General features: G+C 34.0%; 1 protein-coding gene across 1 annotated transcript in view; it reads left to right on the forward strand.

Moving 5' to 3' along the window:
* The first annotated feature begins 7,321 nt into the window (after window positions 1–7,321).
* Window positions 7,322–19,868, forward strand: part of LOC149559400 (Thioredoxin z) — a 97,069-nt gene continuing 84,522 nt past the window's right edge. Inside the window, 2 exon segments of the mRNA XM_089833301.1 lie at window positions 7,322–7,347; window positions 7,349–7,631. Of these exon segments, the coding sequence (XP_089689427.1) occupies window positions 7,322–7,347; window positions 7,349–7,631 (309 nt within the window).

Below are 19,868 nucleotides of genomic sequence, written 5' to 3' on the forward strand. Positions count from 1 at the left end.
GTTAAGGTTAGGGTTAAGGTTAAAATTAAGGTTAGGGTTAGGGTTAGAGTTAGATTTAGGTTTAGAATTAGGATGAAAATTAGGGTAAGGGATAGGGTTTGAATTAGAGTTAGGGTTCTTGTTAGGGTTAGGTTTACAATTAGAGCTAGAGTTAGGGTTAAGGTTAGAGTTACAGTCAGGGTTAGGGTTAGGTTTAAAATTAGAGTTAGAGTTGGGATTATGGTTAAGGTTAGAAATATAGTTAGGATTAGAGATATAGTTAGGGTTAGGGTAAGGGTAAGAATTAGGGTGAGGGTTAGAATTAGGGTTACAAATATAGTTAGGGTTAGTGTTAGGGTTAGAATAAGAGTTAGGGTTAGGGTTAGAGATAAAGTTAGAATTAGAGTCAGAATAAGGGTTGGAGTTAGAGTTAGAGTTAGAGTTAGGGTTATATTTAGGGTTAGAATTAAGGTTAGGATTAGAATTAGTGTTAGAGTTAGGGTTAGGGTTAGTGTTAGGGTTATGGTTAGGGTTAGCATTAGGGTTAGGGTTAGTGTTAGGGTTATGGTTAGGATTAATATTAGGGTTTGGGTTACAATTAGAGTTAGAGTTAAAATTAGAGGTAGTGTTAGTGTTAGTGTTAGTATAAGAGTTAGAGTTAGAATTAGAGTTACAGTTAGGGTTCAAGTTAGAGATAGAGTTGTGGTCAGGGTTAGATTAGGGTTAGGGTTAAAGTTACCTAATTAGATTTAGGGTTAGGGTAAGAGTTAGGGCTAGGATTAGGATTAGAATTAGGGTTAGTGTTCGAGTTAGAGTTATATATAGTGTTAGGGTTAGGATTAGGGGTAGGTTTATAGTCAAAGTTAGGGTTAGGGTTAATATTGGGGTTAGGGTTACAAAGAGAGTTAGAGTTAGAGTTAGGGGTAGGGTTAGAATTAGAGATAAAGTTAGAGTTGGAGTAAGGGTTAGAGTTAAAGTTAGAGTTAGATTTAGGGTAAGAATCAGGGTTAGAATTAGGGTTAGGATTAGAATTAGCATTAGAGTTAGAGTTAGGGTTAGAATTAGGGTTAGGGTTAGGGTTAGGGTAAGAATTAGAGTTAAAGTTATAATTAGGGTTAAAGTTAGGAACAAAGTCATAGTTAGGGTTAGAATTAGGTTAGGGTTAGAGCTAGAATTGGGGTTAGGGTTAGAATTGGGGTCAGAGTTAGGGTTATATAGGTTCGGGTTAGGATTAGGGGTAGAATTAGAGTTACAATTAGTGTTAGAGTTAGCATTTGAGTTAGGGTTAGAATTAGGGTTACAAATACAATTAGGGTTACAGATTGAGTTAGAGCTAGAGTTAGGGTAAGGGTAACAATTAGGGTTAGGGCTAGAATTAGGGTTACAAATAAAGTTAGGGTTAGAATTAGGGTTAGGGTTAGGGATAGATTTAGAGGTAGGATTTGAGCTAGAGTTAGAGTTAGAATTAGGATTAGAACAAGAGTTGGAGTTAGAGGTAGGGTTAGAATTAGGGCTAGGATTATGTTTAGCATAAGGGTTATGGTTAGAGTTAGGGTTAGCATTAGGGTTAGGGTTATAATTAGTGTTAGTGTTAGTGTTAGTGTTAGGGTTGGAATTGAGGCTAGAATTGAGGCTAGGGTTAGGGTTAGGGTTAGGGTTAGAATTAGAGTTAGAGTTAGGGATCAAGTTAGAGTTAAAGTTGGAGATAGAGTTGGGGTTAGGGTTAGGTTTAGGGTTAGGGCTAGAGTTAGGGTTAGATTTAGGTTTAGAGTTAGAGTTAGGGTTAGAATTAGGATTGGGTTTATGATTAGAATTAGTGTTAGGATTAGAGTTAGAGTTACATACAGTGTTAGGGTAAGGATTAGCATTATATATAGTGTTAGGATCAGGATTATGGGTAGGATTAGGGTTCGAGTTAGGGCTAGAGTTAGGGTTACAATTAGAGTTAGAGTTATAATTATAGTTAAGGTTAGAGTTAGAGTTAGAGTTAAGGTTAGAATTAGGGGTAGGGGTAGGGTTAGGGTTAGGGTTAGAGATAGAGTTATAGTCAGAGTTAGGGTTAGAGTTAGAATATGGATTAAAATTAGGGTTAGATTTAGGGTTAGAATTAGCATTAGAGTTAGAATTAGAGTTAGGATTAGAGTTATAGTAAGGCTTAGCGTTAAGGCTAGAATTAGGGTTAGAGTTAGAATTAGCATTAGATATAGGATTATAAAGGGTTAAGGTTAGGGTTAGGGGGAGAATTAAAGTTAGAGATAGAGTTAGAGCTAAAGTTAGGGTTAAAATTAGAATTATCTAGTTAGAGTTAGAGTTAGAGTTAGGGTTTATGTTATTATTGCAGTTAAGATAATTTTTGGGTTACTAATCATATTATAGCTAATGTTAGTGCTATTATTACACTTTACCTTGGTGTTAGGATAACTGACAGGTTAAATTTTAATATGGGTTAGTTCTATTATAGTGCCCATGATTAGTGCTATTGTGATACAAGTTATTAGCCTTTTTAATAATGTAATCCCTCCCCCCTCTCTCTCTCTCCCCTCTCTCTCTCTCTAACTACACCCATTAATATCTCCCCCCACTATCTAAATATACCCTCTCTCTCTGTAGTCTCTAGTAATGCTCCCTAATTTCTCTCTCTAATCTCTAGATACACCCACTTATCTCTCCCACCCTACTTTCTAGATACTCCTCCTAATCGCTCTCTCCCTTTATGTTCTCTCTCTCTCTCTCTAGATACACCTCATAATCAATCTCTCTCTCTCTCTCTCTCTACATAAAACATGCCTCTATAAGAAACATAATATGAGCTCCTTTTTGTCTATAGGTATGCTCTCTCTCTCTCTCTCTCTCTCTCTCTCTGGGTGTGTGTATATACATATTATCACTTATAAAAAATATAATATTATTTCTAATTACTTGTACATATAGGGTTAGGCTAAGGTATATAATTCACTAAATTATTAGTACAATCATATATAGAGTAAGAGTTAAAGTTAGGATCCAAGGTTTACAATTTCATTTATATGACACTCAGTGTTATGGTTAGGGTTAATAAGTGGTTAAATGTTACACTAAAATAAGGGACAAAGTTAAGGGAAGTATGAGATTTAGGTGTAGTGTTGGAGTATTTGGAGTACAACTATGGTCAAATTTGGGATATATGTTATACAAATGACTCAAATAGTGGAAAAATTAATTCTTGAAAGGGAAGTTATAAGTCCCAACACAACAATTCAGATGATGTTAAAAGTGTGAAAGAATATATAAGAGTCAATTTTATGAAAATTATTTCTCCATGATGATGTGAGAACATTATATATTGTTGAATTTTTAATAATGCTAATGCAATTTTTATTGCAATGATTAAGAATTGTAATCAATAAATCTCCCTGTCATTAAGGAATCTATTTAGACTTATGATTTTCTTTCTTAATTAATATATTTAGTAGCCACATCCATTGAAGAATTTTTTTGTACAACAATAAATTTATTTTGTCTTGTTCTCTTCTCCACGAAAGTTACATTGAACAATGGGGAAATAAAATTGCCAATACAACTAATTATAAGTAAAAATTTGAAACCAGAGACAAGAATGAACTATATACAAAAAATATATTTGTGATGGTGTAAATACATGTCACATTCTTCAATGATTAGGATTCTTTTGTGACCTTTATTTGAACAATGATTGCGAAATACTTCTTTCATCATTGAGGGAAACCCATCCAGTTTTGTAGATGTGTCACATAGAAATTTTTATGCATCTTCCATATGCATTTCTTCCATTTCCTCAACATAATCAATTGGAAATATTGCTTCTCTACAACTTTAATTATAGTTGTGTGCACCTCTTTAATTATCCGTAGGCATTTGTCAAACTCAATCTCCAAGAAATCATTTGAGATCATTGAAGTAGTTAGGCTCTAGTATCCAATAATGTTTGATTCTCTATTTGAGGTATCCATAACTCAAATAGTAACCTGCAAACTTATAAACAAAAATCAACATGTAGAAATAATCATAATGAAAAAGTATTAATAGTTAACATAAATTCTTTCAAATAAATAATGTTGAAAATAACATAAATAAAAATCAAAACTATTTCAAATGAAATAGTTAGATTGTAATATTTGAAATATGGTGGCATTGTCTTCCACTTTTCAAACATTACAAATATAAATATTAATAAAAATCTATATATAGTATGAAAAATATTTAAATAAAACACGTATATAATCTAATTAAATAATGACAAAATATAAACTAAATATATGATTCGTTTATTTTAAATTAATCACTAACTTTAATAAAATACAAATTTTATTGATAAGGTGACCTTCTTGTCCACATCAACGATTAAATTTAATTATGAAACATTAAAAATATAAATATTTTGAAACATGCAAATATAAAACTATTATGAAACATACAAATCTAAAACATAGAAACCAAAAGTATTTTGAAATATGCAAATCTAAAACTAATGTAAAACTAAATTGAACCATGCACATTAAAAATCTGCAAAAGAAATGTATTATCAAATATCTAAATCAAATAGTTTTTGAATCCTAAATCTAAATCAAACGTACAAGGCTAAACTATATGGAACTTTAATCTACTCTTGTTCAAAAACTCTAATTGCTCCAATAATCTCCATCTCTTCCTCCTTGCAAAAACACAAAATGAAAATGAAATGAGGAGCATTTGTTTTATAATTTATGAGAGAACCCTCATATCCCCCAATAGATGTCTTTTGACATTCCACCAATTTGTTTCAAATTCCCCCACTCCTCACAAAAAATAAGCATGAATGTGCATGCAAAAATATATTTAACAAAAAGAAAATGTTTTATATTTAAAAATTTAATTAAGTTATTTTAGCCCTATTTTCTTGGGTTCTATTTTTTTGGCCTTATTTTTTCAGATCCTATTATTTCGGCATCCATTTGGCTTGATATTATTTTGGCTAGCTATTATTTCGAGAATTTTATTTTATTTTATATTTCAATAATGATAAAATATATACTAAATATATGATTTATCTATTTTAAATAAATCATTAACTTTAATAAAATATAAATTGTATTGATATGGTGGCATTCACATCTAGAGTAATGATAAAATCATGCTTTGAAACATGAAAATATAAATACTTAGAAACATGCAAATGTAAAACTATTGTGAAACATTTAAATCTAAAACATGCAAACCAAAACTATTTTGAAATATGCAAATCTAAAACTAATATGAAACATGCAAATATAAAACTAATTTGAAACATGCACTTTTAAAATATGTAAATGAAAAGTATTATAAAATATATAAATCAAATAGATTTTGAATACAAATCTAAATCTAAATCAAACATGCAAGACTAAACTATTAAATGCAAGCCTAAATAGTTATGAATAGAATTCTAAATCTAAATGAAATTAATTAAAATTGAAATCTAAATCAAAGTAGAATATTATAACTAATTTTGAATTTCAATTTACATCTACATGTAAATCTAAATGAAAATCTAAATAAAAAATAGAAATCTCACCTGCAAAAATGTTACTCCAAAACTTCAATCTACTCCTATTCAAAAACTCCAATCTAATCCTCCAATAACCTCCACCTCTTCCTTTCTGTAAAAACATAAAATGAAAATGAAATGAGGAGCCTTGGTTTTATAATTTTTGAGAGGCTCCTCATCTCCCCCAACAGACATCTCTTCACATTCCACGAACTTGTTTCAAATTCCCCCACTCCCCACAAAAAATAAGCATGAATGTGCATGCAAAATTATATTTAACCAAAAAAAACATCATATTGAAACTATTTCGCCCCTATTTTTTCAAGCCCTATTCTTTCGAGCCCTTTTTTTTTTGTCCCTTTTTTTGGGTCCTACTTTTTTGGCCCTATTATTTCGAGCCTATTATTTTGGCCTCCATTTGGCTTCCTATTATTTCGGCCAGCTATTATTTCGAGAATTCTTTTTTAATATTTAATTTGGAAGTTTGTAATTGCTCCCAATTCTTTTTTATTAATGGAGAATCTTTTTTGGCATATTCTCGTGCTGGGCATTTGTGCTGTGATTGTATAGAACACCTCTCGGCGTAAATAAGAGAACATTGGATGCTTTGAATGCATTGCTACAAACAACACTACAGATAAGCAAACTTAGATAATTCAACACTTCAACTACGAATTAATTCATACACAAGCTACATTAATATCAAAACATATCTTGCAGGTTGATGGGGTTCTCAAAGTAACAACCTCATTCTCAAATCCATTTCATGCATTTTGTTCCCAATGCAACTTAAAGTTTGAGGATTATGGAATGCTAGAAGATAAAACAATTCATTGCAATAGATGTAATCAAAAGGTTGCATATGTATATTCATTATACCTAAAGACTATTATCACAATTGAAAACAAACAAATCATCCAGTGTTCAATAGACAAGTTCATTGTTGAGCAACTACTACCAAGCCTGAAAGACACAAAAGTTCAGGACTACACACAGGACAAATCAAAGTTCATCTTTATCCTTCGAGATTTCACTATGAAAGGTCAATTTACATTGAACCACAACAATGCCATCAATCATGTCCTGACAAATGGAGATTGAATAGTTGCTCATAACAAAATGCAAATATGACTAGTTACAAATTAATAGTTATTCAAAATATTGAAAACAAGTTATTATGAGACATGATTACAATATACTAACATGCACAAAATGGAATTTGCAGGTATCATGGATAACTATAATGACATATCAAACTATAATTAATGCTAGTTACAAAAGATACCATTCAGTAAAAAGTAAGACGTTTAATTAAATAATGTATATGCATGAGTCTCATATCCAAGTATACTCTCTATGTCGTATATGTATAATGAAATAATGTACATGCATTGATATGCTATGAGGCATACTTTTGCTCTATCAAGTTGTATAACATGATTGAGTAGATGCTTTGCTAATGTAAACTATTATTAAAACACAATGAGAAATTGCATCACATGCTTTATCCTATTGCATATTTAATGTATAAAACACTATTTAAATTGTTACTTGTCATATGCAAAAACTATACTTAGGTAGGAACTTTGACCTTTGCGTCCTTATTTAAAAGACTCATTCTAAAATTATTTTAGTCATATTACAAATGATAATCAATGACATACATATTTTTTAAAAATGTGATATCTTGTATATTCTAATATATTATTAGAGAGATATTCTTACTATCCACCTAGCCATTGCATCTGATTTTGGTACCAGTATTAGTATTATTCATTGTATTTATTAGAATAATTATATCTTATAGACACAATTTCATACATGCAAATATCCTATCACATATCAAGTTTTCCGAAAGCCAAAAAGAATGGCCATCATCTCTCCGTCAATTCATGCTATTCTGGAGACTCCATCAACAGCTCGATCATTAGCAGCATCAACATTCAAATTCCAAACTGGCGGAAGGGGTAGACAGTCCATCTCCATTTCGGAATCTTCATTCAAAAGAGAAGGTCTTTCTCTCACACCTTACAAACAGAAGCCACAATACATAAGAAATTTCAAGGTGTCTGCAATCTCTGAATCGTCATCATCGCCAAGCTCAAACTCTCTCGAACCAGACTATCTAGTGGTAAGCTTCTATTCTTTCTTCGCCACATCCAGTAAACAAACCTTGGGTTTTTATCAAGTCCTAATATTGTCAAATGGGCACTTTTTTTTTTCCGAATAAGTGGTCACGGAGGTGATTTTTCTCTGTTTAATAAAATGCGTTCTATGACCTATTTTCATCTAAGATTCCACGCTGTATAGTTGATGGCAATCGATTCATACTTATTGATATATATTTTTTTCTCCTTAGTTAAACGTCTGATAGAATTGGCTGCAATGACTTTTTGCATTTGCGTACCAAGGGTTGTGAGCGCAAGCTTATTGTATTTAGGAAATTATGAAATGCAAATAAACAGAAGAGAGCAAAAAGATAAAAAAATGAAAAAAATGCTATATGCAAGCATTCTACACGGAGTATACAAAATTTTGTTTTTCCTTCATCCAAATTCTTTACCGAATGTAATAGGTTAAATAGGTTTTTCTGTTATCCTCATAATCAGATATGGGCAGAATTTCCTTTTAGTCATGTGGAATTTGTGTTTTATAAGTTTACGTAATCTGTCCACGTTTCTGAATCTTATGCTAGAATTAGGTGTAGGGATTCTTGTTTTGAAGCATTTCCGTACTTGTAATTGTTTTTCTAGCTTTATGGAATAAGAACATGAATTTGGACTACATCCACCCCATTTGACTGTCCGCAAGGCTCAGGTACATGACAATATGAGATTTTAAAAACAAACTAGAAAAACAATGTCTATAACATATTGTCTGCAACCATCGAAGACAAGGAGTTTTTCTTAAAACTACAAAAACAATGCCTACAGCAGATCGTGTGGAAGCACAGAAAGATGGGATATTCTCCATGACATTGGTTGTCTTAAGCTGTGCAAGCCACGTGTTTCTGTTCTTAACGCATCTATCCATACCTTTTTAGTTAAGTGGCCTTATTGTTTATACATGCTACACGCAATGGATTTTCATTTTTAGTTAAGTGGGTGCTTAAATTGTTAGCATGAATGCTGATGGTATTCCTTTGGGGGAATATCCTAAGCATTGAAGAGTATTGACATGTTGCATTCATGATTGTTTTTGTCATTGATGTCAACATACCAGTAAGTCTGTGAAGATTGATAGAGTACTAGACAGAGATCATAGTTGTACAAACAAGGATTTGATTGTCTGGTGATGTGCGGTCAAGGACATGTTGTACCTTGTGTCCTAATGACAAAGGTAAATACGCAGAGTCTAAGTCGAAGATGTACGTAAGCTATGAGTGATTTACAGAGAGTAGTGCAAAGACAAAGTACATAGAAAGCAATTTCTAATGATCCTATTATATCTTCTAGCAGAGAAAATCTGGTGATGTGCGGTTAGCCAATGACAGAGGACAGTCTGATGGTGACGTTAGCAAGTGCGCAAGTCCTGAAGTCGAACGTGTGAAGTTTTGTATATACTTGTGAGCTGATAGTGCTATTGTAATTGTGAATTAATTAATTATCTTATTATAATTAATTGGGAAAGCCTTAAGGCCGACTCAAGGAGTTGTTTTGAAGATAGGATATAAAGGAAAGATGTTTTCCTTATTTGTAAGGAATGATGTAGTGTGTGTATCAAGTATTGAATGCGAAGTGTGAAAATGAGCATAGTGTTTGGTAAATGCGAGTAAGCGATCCAAGGGATTATTGGATGCAAAGTTCGTGATCTAGTATCAAGATCAGAAGGAGTAGAGGTCTGGTTGATGGGACAAAGAAAGAGGAAGGAAGTACGAATCAATTCAATTATTCTGCAAGGAATAATACAAAGATCATTTGGACAGTGGGTTCATTGGTCTTGCCTTTGAAGCTGTTTGGACAGTGGGTTTGTCTGCCTTCTACAACTCCTAACAGGGTTGAAATCTCTTAATAGGGATTCAGAGTCTCCTAACAGGGACTAATATGTACTGAATGTTGTTTTAGACTCCTAACAGGGTCCATCCTCTAACAAGGAATATTTATATTAGTACATCATCTTGTGGGTACTATTCTCACCGGGGTTTTCCCTCTGATCAAGGGTTTCCCTAGTTAACATATCTGCTGTTATTGTGCATGAGTATCTTGTTGTGGTTTTTGATTATATTGTTCACATGGTTAAGTTTGATTAAGGTTGATAATTGTGATAATAGTTGGATAATTGATTCACCCCCTCTCAGTTATATTGGTGGACTATATATTCCAACATTTGGTATCAGAGTGTTAGGTCCTTGAAGAGAAAGCTTAACAACTTTGGGAGATCCATGGCAAATCTTTTCAGAAAGGATAGTCTTAAATTTGATGGGGTCAACTATGATAGTTGGAAGGATGAGATGAAGACTCATTTGTTGTGTATGGGTCCATGTTATTGGCTTTTGACGAAAAGCAACAAGGAAATTGTAAAAGAAGAAAAGCTTGAAGAATGCATTGAAGCAAAAAGAGATCTGTTCATGTGCAATATGTGAGCCAGAGAAGCCTTACTATTAGCCCTCCAGAAAATGAATACAGTTAGGTAAAGTCTCTATTAACATCTTATGAGATTTGGAAAGCATTAGAATCTACTTTTGAGGGTGATACACATACAAAGAGAATAAGATTGCAGAATTGGTATGTGCATTTCAAGATGCTACAATGATGGAAGATGAATATGTAAGAAGCTATGTTGGTAGGATATTTGAGATTGTTGCAAGAATTAAATCATATGGTGGACCTTGTTAAAGTTTGTAGCTGCGATAGAGATCTTTATCTGTCGAAATCTGGACATTATTACCGTTATTGTCATCTTCAGCTGAAAAGGACACAAAAGTTTAATTTGTAACATTAAATGTAAATGACATGTGTCATTCTCATGCATTGAGGCATGAATATTCGAAGAGTCATATTTAATTATAGGAGTTATAAGAATCTCAAGAGACCTTCGGTTATAATGTGAAGAGTCTCTTCTTTTGTTATATACATCTCATTAAGCGAGAGGCATTGTACACTTGAACTTTCATTATCAATAAAGCTATATTTTTGTTGTGTGGCTGGGTTTTTCCCTTCATTCTAGAAGGGTTTTCCGAGGATATTTGTGGTGTTCCTTGTTTCAATTTTGTCTTTTTCTTATTGCTGGTTATCTTTATGGTTCTCTGGGCTTTAGATTTAACATGGTATCAGAGCCTAGTTAGATATCACCTTATAAGAAGATTTTCTTGTTCAAATTGTTTTTACGTGATGTTGCTTATATTTTTTGATATTTATATGGTGTTATATCGTTAAGGAAAATGTAGTGCTTCATGTCCAGGTTGAGATTTGATTTATTTCAGTATCTTCAGAGATTGTTTATGGCTGGAGATTTTTGCCAACTTATTAATCCTGTACCTTTGCATCTTTCTCTTTCACGGCGTCTCTTTTAATTTTGGGCGTTATTTATTATTTATTAAAGCTTGTGTCACCATAGCGTATTGATGCTATGTCAAAAGCCCTAGCTGGAGATATTCAATGGCTAACAGAGCAAAGCGCAATTCAAAACAAACTAATCTACAGATATCCCGTGAGCTCGTAGCATCGAGCGAGCCATGGGTACTTCTATATTTTTGAAGAAAAACTTTCGAGGCTTCCCCGCTTTACATAAATTCTACACCGGGGGACCTTATAGGCTTTCTTCAGACGCTTCTTTTCCTTTTTGCGCTTGTGACGACCAAGTTAAGATTGTGTAGGTGGCGAATGGCTCCGTCAAAAGTGCTTTGGAGGAAGATCCTGAGCCCATCACCGCATTGGCACTCACCCTTGACGATAAATTACTCTTTTCTGCCGGTTGAAGCGCACAAGTTAAACTCTGGAATTTATCATCTTTCACCTGCATCAAATCGTGAAAGGTGCATAATGGTCTCGTGGTAGACATGACTTGTGATACTTCTGGAGGATTGCTTGCAACTGCTGGTGCTGACAAAAATATTCTTGTGTGGGATGTGGAAGGAAGATTCTGCAAGCATTCTTTTCAAGGGCGCTAAATGGGTGTTACAACAGTTCTATTTCATTTGGATCCTCTTGGACGTCTTTTGGTGATCTCTGGAAGTGCAAATGCCATAGTACAAGTATGGGATCTCAAATCTAAGAAGTGCATTGTTGTTGAAAAATATTTTTCCATTGTGACTAGCTTGGCTTTCTCTAAAAATGGGTCGATTCTTCTTAGCGAGACAATCATTATGACATAATAGAAGAAGTAGAGAACGGTAAAGTTTAGTTAAGAGGATGGCTATAGCCACAGGGAAAGCTCAGGCCGGTTATGATTACCTTATCAAGCTGCTCTTGATTGGTGATAGCAGGATCGAAACAGCTACAGGTATCTCTGTCTTTGCCCTATGATATTATGCATATGCGAGAGGTAAATTATTTTTTAATGCATATTCTCCTCCTGAAAAATCTTGTTAGATTGTGCTTGCATGGGTATATCTTGTAATTGACGTCTCATTATTGTTTTCTTCTACATGTGAGAGGTCTTGCATGTGGCTATTCTTTAATGCAGTGACAACGATCGTCGGTTTTTTAAATTTTTATCCTGGCCTTTCGATGAGTGAGCTCCTAGCTTTTTGCACGTTGTCTGAAAGAAAATGGATACTTAATGTTTATCATCAACGTCTATTTTTTATTATTCAATAATAAAGTGAAGAAGATAATCTCAACAACTATGAGAGAGACAGGAATGCAAGAATGTCATATGTGGGTTACAAACGTGAATATTTTTTTTCTTATTTGGGAATTTTGTTATGAGAGTAAAGTTTTTTTTTTGCATCATAGTAGGTGTAGCACCCAATTCGGGAGGTAACTCAGCAATGTTGAGAATTTTTTGTTGCTTTCTGAAGGATGTCAAACTTCTCTTTTACGTCCAGTTGTTTCTTGTGTATTGCCTTCCCTTAGATTACTATTGGAAGTATGCAGAAGTACAATTTTATTAATGATGTTAAGGCATTCTTTATTAGTTTAATCCTCTGAAGGCAGGAAATCACATCAAATGTGTTGGAAACATTTAATATGCTTGATTTGACAAAACATTGTTGGGACCCTATGGAGATATATTGAGGAAATGTTAATCCCATAGATGTTAGAAGTTGTTCGATAAGGAAAAGTGTTGATAATGGATTGTCATTGAAGGGCATATATGGTGAGACTATGCTCTAATTTTTATATGAGGACAATCCATGAGAGAGAGAGATAAGTATTCTATAGTGTTTATTTCAAAATCTTATCTCTATATATGTTTTTTATGATAGATTGATTTAATCTCTATTGGTTGCAGGATGCAACAAGAATCATGAGACAAAGATATTGTTAAAAATATATTGTTGCATTCAGATACAAAGCTCAGAGGGAGCTTGTGCTTCAGAGGGAGGCTTCATAGTTAAGAGGGAGTGTTTATGGAATCCCCTTTACTCTCATATATGCTTATGGTATTTGTAAAATTTGAGACTTAAATGGAACTAAGTTTTGTTTTATGCATATTTCTATTCTTGTGTGAATAAATGAGATTGTAAGATCAGCTATGATAACTCTTTCACTGTGCGATAGTGAACATCATGTTGAGAGAGGCCATGATGTCATCATGTTGAGAGATTTTGTGATGAGAGTTGGATGTTGAGAGATTCCATGATAGTTCATGTTGAGACAGTCCGTGAATAAAGACTTAGCTATGAGTCTTACAAATCTTTTCATGTTGAGTGATTCCATGAATATGATTGATTGTTACAGGTTTTCATATTAAGTGATTCCATGAATATGATTAATTGTTACAGGTGTTCATATTGAGTAAGTTTATGAATTATGTTTTGAATTCGTATGATCATAATTTATTATTGACATTTTTGGTTGCAGCTTTGTGTGACTGTTAAGCTAAAGATCTCTCTTGCTAAGAGGGAGTGTTAAAGTTTGTAGCTGCGATAGAGATCTTTATCTCTCGGAATCTGGACATTATTACCATTATTGTCATCTTTAGCTTAAAAGGACACTTAAGTTTAATTTGTAACATTAAATGTAAATGACATGTGTCATTCTCATGCATTGAGGCATGAATATTCGAAGAGTCATATTTAATTATAGGAGTTATAAGAATTTCAAGAGACCTTCGGTTATAATGTGAAGAGTCTCTTCTTTTGTTATATATATCGCATTAAGTGATAGGCATTGTACACTTGAACTTTCATTATCAATAAAGCTATATTTTTGTTGTGTGGCTGGGTTTTTCCCTTCATTCTAGAAGGGTTTTTTCAGGATATTTCTGGTGTTCCTTGTTTCAATTTTGTCTTCTTCTTATTGCTGGTAATCTTTATGGTTTTCTGGGCTTTAGATTTAACAGATCCAAAGAAGAAAATGAGGTTGTATGGAAGATGTTGAAAACCTTGACACCACCATTTAAGCAAGCAGCCCATATGATTGAACTTCTGATACCTTGTACTGAGAGGTTTTCTAGAGAAACCTTGCTTGGAAGATTGGAATCAACAGAAGCAGGTATGAGACAGGCTGGAGAATTGACAAGAGTTGAAACAACTTTCAGTGCTTTAAGTCTTCGGTCTAATCTGACTAGAAGTGCGAGCACACATGGAGATTTTGCTAGCAACAGTAGAATCAGATCTGATGAAGATAAGAAGATTGAAGAAGGTATAGCCTTTCTTTTAAGAAGAGAACCAGATGGTAAGAATATTTTTAAATGTTGGACTTGTAATGAATTTGGTCATTATGCATCTAAATGTCCTAAAAGAGAGAAAAAGTATAAGGGAAAATTTAAGCCTAGAAGACCTAGAAATTGTCTGTATGCAAATGAAGTTGACGACTGATGAAAAAGTTCAGAGTGAAAGTGACAATGAATTAGGATTCGTAGCCATTAAGGAAGATGATTTGACATAGAAATTAGAGAGGAAAAGGCTCTAGTTTCCCAAGTTGAAAAGAAGTTTGATGGATAATAGACAGTGGATGTTCACATCACATGACTGTTGATATGAATAAATTTGTTAAATTCGGGAATCATGATGGGGGTATTGTTCGAGTTGCTAACAATGCAGCCTGTCACATCACAGGGATAGGATCTATTACTCTTGATGGAATACTAACACTGATGATGTTTACTTTGTTGACGGATTAAAGCATAACTTGTTGAGTGTTGGACAGTTGGTAGATAAAGGTTATCTGTTGGAATTCACAAAGAAGACTTGCATTATCAAAGACAAAGATGGTAAGCTGATTGGAATAGGAACAAGGTCCATATGTAATGTATTTCGGTTGAATCCTATTGAAATAACATGTTTGGTTGCTAAAGTGGATAACAGTTTGTTACAAGCTAGAGTTTTCGTTGCACCAAAAGATCAACCTATTAATGCCTGATACAACCACTAGACTTATATAACATAGGAGGCAGTTAAGCCATGTCACAAATCCTGAAGGGGAAGGTTGGAGGTTAGTCCAACAATTCCCCCCTCAGCGTTACCTGAGGAGATTCGAACCTGTGATCAAGCTTTGATACTACTTGTTACAAGCTAGAGTTGTTGTTGCACCAAAAGATTGACCTATTAATGCCCGATACAACCGCTAGACTTATATAATACAGGAGGCGGTTAAGCCATGTCATGAATCCTGAAGGGGAAGGCTGGCGGTTAGTCCGACACAGTTGGCTATGGTATAGGAGGTTTTGCCATATAAATTTTGATAACATTGTGAAGGTTATTAGCACATTTGCAGTTAGAGATCTGCTTAAGATAATAAAGCCTACTAATATTGTTTGCAAAGAATGTATCTTGGCTAAGCAGAAGAAGGTATCTTTTACCAGCAAGAAGTTCACTACTACTACAGAGAAGTTGGAGATTGTTCACACAGACTTGAGTGGTTCCTCGAGGACAAGAGGATTCTATGGAGAAAGGTATTTCATGATTTTTGTTGATGATTTCACTAGAATGATGTGGATAGCATTTCTTAAAAAAAAGTTTGAAGCATTTGAGAGATTTAAGATATTCAAGAATAGAGTTGAGAATGAAGCTGGTGTTAAGATAAAATGTTTGAAATCAGATAGATGAGGAGAGTTTACCTCTAGAGAGTTTAACATGTTCTGTGAAGCCAATGGAATCAAGAGACAATTGTCTTCACCCAAGACACCTGAGCAGAATGGGATTGCTGAAAGAAGAAATAGATCAGTAGCAGAGGCAGCAAGAGAATGATGTTTGAAAATACAATCAATTCAATAGTGTATACTATGAACAAAGTATAGATCAAAAAAGGTATGGATAAGACTCCTTATGAATTATGGTTTGGTCATTCACCCTTAATGAAGTATTTCAGAATCTTTGGAAGCAAATATTATACAAAGAGAGATGATGATATTTGTAAGTTTGATCTAAGAAGTGATGAAGGTATGTTTTTTGGTTATTCATTGAAAAATAAAGCTTACAGATGTTTTAACCGTAGAACTAAGACTATAGTTGAATGTGCAAATGTAAAAGTTGATGAAAAGTTTGGAATTAAGGAAAAGATGATGGATTACAATTCTGATGAAGAGGATAACACTGGAATTGTTAGACAGAATGTATAAGTTTTCTTTGAGACTAATAATGATCTGCAGAATGATGTGCAAATTGTTGAGGAAAGAGGAGAAAGATCTGAACCAAGGGAACAAATAAGAGTTGAGTTAGCAACTCCCACCTCTAACAAAAATTTGACAAAGAATTGCCCTCTAGAGTAGATAATTCGAAGCAAAGACAAAGGAGCGATGACAAGAAACAAAGTTAATGAAGAGACATATTTGATTTCTCAAGTTGAACCTAAGAGTGCAGATGAAGCTTGTAAAGATGATCATTGGATTCAAGCAATGAAGGAAGATTTAGATCAGATTGTGAAGAATTAAACATGGGAATGTTATTGGAACCAAATGGGTATTTAGAAACAAGATGAATAAGCAAGGTGAAGTTGTAAGAAACAAGGCTAGACTTGTGTGCAAAGGATATTCACAATAAGAAGGAATAGACTATGAAGAGACATATGCCCTTGTAGCCAGAATGTTCTTGGCTTATGCAACAAACAAGAAATTTAAAGTGTATCAGATGGATGTAAAATCAGCCTTCTTGAATGGAGAACTTGAAGAAGAGGTATATATTGAGCAGCCTGAAGGATTCCCGCCGACAAAAGAAAAATATATGGTATCCAGACTAAAGAAAGCTCTATATGGTCTGAAGCAAGCACCTATAACTTGGTATGCAAGGTTGGACAACTATTTTGACAAAGCTTGGATTTGCTAAAGGTACGACATATAGTAACTTTTATTTGAAAGAAATAGAGAATGGTTTGTTGATAATAGTAATATTTGTTGATGACATAATATTTGGGGGTAATGACGAAACAAGTGATAAGTTTGTTGAAGAAATGAAGAATGAGTTTGCGATGAGTATGATAGGAGAAATGAAGTTTTTCCTAGGTTTGCAGATTGTGCAAAACAATGATGGCATTTTATTTCACAAGCTAAGTATTTGAAAGACTTGTTGAAAAGATTTGGCTTGGAAAGTTGTAAGCTTGTTGTTACACCAACGATAATTGGTCACAAGTTATCTAGCAAAGATGAGACACCTACAGTTGAGCAGAAGAAGTACAGATCCATGATTGGAGGTTTGCAATATCCGACTCACACTAGGCCAGATATAGCAAATGCAGTTGGGATTGTAGCTAGATTTCAAGCTGATACTAAGGAGTATCGCTATGCAACAGTGTTTTGAGGTTCTCACACCATCGCCCCAAAATTTTGGGGACCCCATTTTTTTTGGTCGCCTTGGCAAATTTTTTGAAGTTGTCAAAAAAATTTTGATTCGATTTTTGTAAATTTTAAGTGTTGGACGCTTTTAGGCTAGAAGGGAGAGGGTTAGATTTATTTTCACCTGGTTTCAACTTGATTTTCCAGAACGACTAATTTCATCCTTAGGCCGAAAAATTTCAAAGAACAACACTTGGTCGGATAAAATTGTAAATCTTGTACTTACACCTTTTTTTTTAAAAATTTGGATATAATTGTATAAATTATTTTGTTAGATTTAAGTTTTTTGAAAAATCTTGAATTTTTTCGGTGAGAAAATTAATTTTGTGATGATGAAATCAAATAGGAAGATCGATTTTAGACTCTAGAGAAATGATTTATTTTTGTCAGAAGAAATTAAAAAATGCATAGCAAAATCGATTTGGATTAAATTGCAAAAACTGGCCTTAAATGGATTAAATTTGCCTTGAAGATTTTAAATATTTAAAGAAATTGGTAATTTAATATTAAAAAATAGCTTTTGGCTTGCCAAATGCGATTTTTAATGATATATTAATTACTAAATCATCATTAAATGGAAACATCTAGCATTTCCAAGGCATTATTCACTTTATTTTTGCAATCTTGGTCTAATTGGCAATTTAAAAAAAAAGTAAATTTCATCTTGGCAAGATTAATTTTGGGCTAAGCATTTAATTGGGGGCAAGATTTGTGTTCTAATTAATATTTTTTTTGGCTCTTAGGGTCCCAGTCGGCCAGCTAAAAAGGGCGGAGTATAAGAGGAAGTCTTTGCCCCTTATCTCCTCACTTCTCATTCCTCCTTTTCATGGTGTTGGCGATTTTGACTTGGAGCAGATTTCTTCTCCCTTGGGCGATTTTGCAAAGGCAGATTGGCATTTTCCTTGGACAATTTTTCCAGCTAGGGCAGATTGGCATTGTGTTTAAAGATAACTTGGAGCTGCTTCCCATGTTTGGCGATTTCCTTCTAGAGTAGACCTCTCATGATCTAAGTCTGATTTTATTCCGGATTTAACAATTTTTGTCAAGAAGAACATCCTCCATATTTGGCGAGTTGGATAAAGGACAAAATTTCCCACTTTTGGGCTATTTTTAAAGGTAGATTTTCATGGTGTTTGGCAATTTTTCCTCTTAGGCAATTTGGATCTGCACTTTCCATTCTCGGCGATTTGTTTTGGCAAAAGAAGACATTTTCAGAATTGCAAAGTTGAAGGGCAGATCTGTTATCATTCAGGTCTGATTTTATATTTGCTTGAGTGCTGTGATTTTCTCTTTGCCCTATTTGATTTTTGGTGGAGGGCTGTTGTTCTTCTAGAGGCTGCGATTTCTTCCAAGGTTGGACGATTTTTAGTTGATGAAGAAAACGAGGAGTAAAGTCTGATTTGTAGCATGTGCATGGACAATTTCAAGTGGGCCAAATTTTGACTTTTCCAGCTAGGGCATCAAGATTTGCAGGGGATTTGAAATTCTTAAGTTTGATCCTAAATTCCAAAAGAAGACCCGGCCATTGGTAAAGGTAAGTGCAAATCATTTGGAGTTGAAAGGGGTCCTTAAGCGGATTTCTCTCTTTCGTTCTTGTCTAATTTTATTTCCCTTGTTTCTTTTTGCATTCATCATCCACCACTTCATCATCCCATCCTAGGTTGAAGATTGGAGATTGATAAGGGTAGAATCTATGATAGGACATCTGAAGAGGCAGAGATAAGCTTGACCACCCTAGGAATGAAGTTGGGAGATATAAGTGTAGTCCATCCTAAGGCACGAAGAAGCAGAATTAAGTGTTAGTCCCATCTTAGGTTGAAGATTGGAGATTGATAAGTGTAGTGATAGGATTTGGCAAGACAGAAATAAGTGTAGAATCCATCGATAGAAAGAAGGTTGGAGATTGATAAGGGTAGTCCATATCACTTAGAACAAAGGGGCAGAAATAAGTGTTTAGGATGGTAGATGTTAGTGCAAGCAAGAACCCTAAGGGAACAAATACTAAGAAAGACATAGGATATGATGCCCAAAACAACTTTCTTCTCAAAAATGAGGCAAATAACCAATACCAATGTTGGTATAGTAAATATGATACAGGTAAAGGACAGACTAAAGGAAGGACAATCCCCCTTGGCAAAGAAGATATATAGGAGCGGAATTCTACATGCATATATACAGGAGCAGAATTGTACACGTAGCAACTTTTTCTCCTACCATGCCTTGTCCAAAGTTGGTTATGGAGTGCGCATCCAGGTTTGATCTAATCAGTAAATCCATCATTTTTGATGAAGGGAAGAGGGTGTTGGTCAATATTGGCGAACAAGCAATCAAAGAAGCATTTAACATTCCCTAGTACAAGAGCATGACGGTGGTGATGATGGATCATGCAGCCAAATCATTTCAGGATAACCAGGAAGCTTATTTCACACATCTAAAACATGATTGGCTACATGAGGGAAAGAAAGGGGTAACCAGATCGTCGAGGCTCACA

The sequence above is a fragment of the Cupressus sempervirens genome, chromosome 5 (genome assembly GCF_028749045.1).
Source record: "Cupressus sempervirens isolate cs-2001-9-10 chromosome 5, ASM2874904v1, whole genome shotgun sequence".
Lineage (NCBI taxonomy): Eukaryota > Viridiplantae > Streptophyta > Pinopsida > Cupressales > Cupressaceae > Cupressus > Cupressus sempervirens.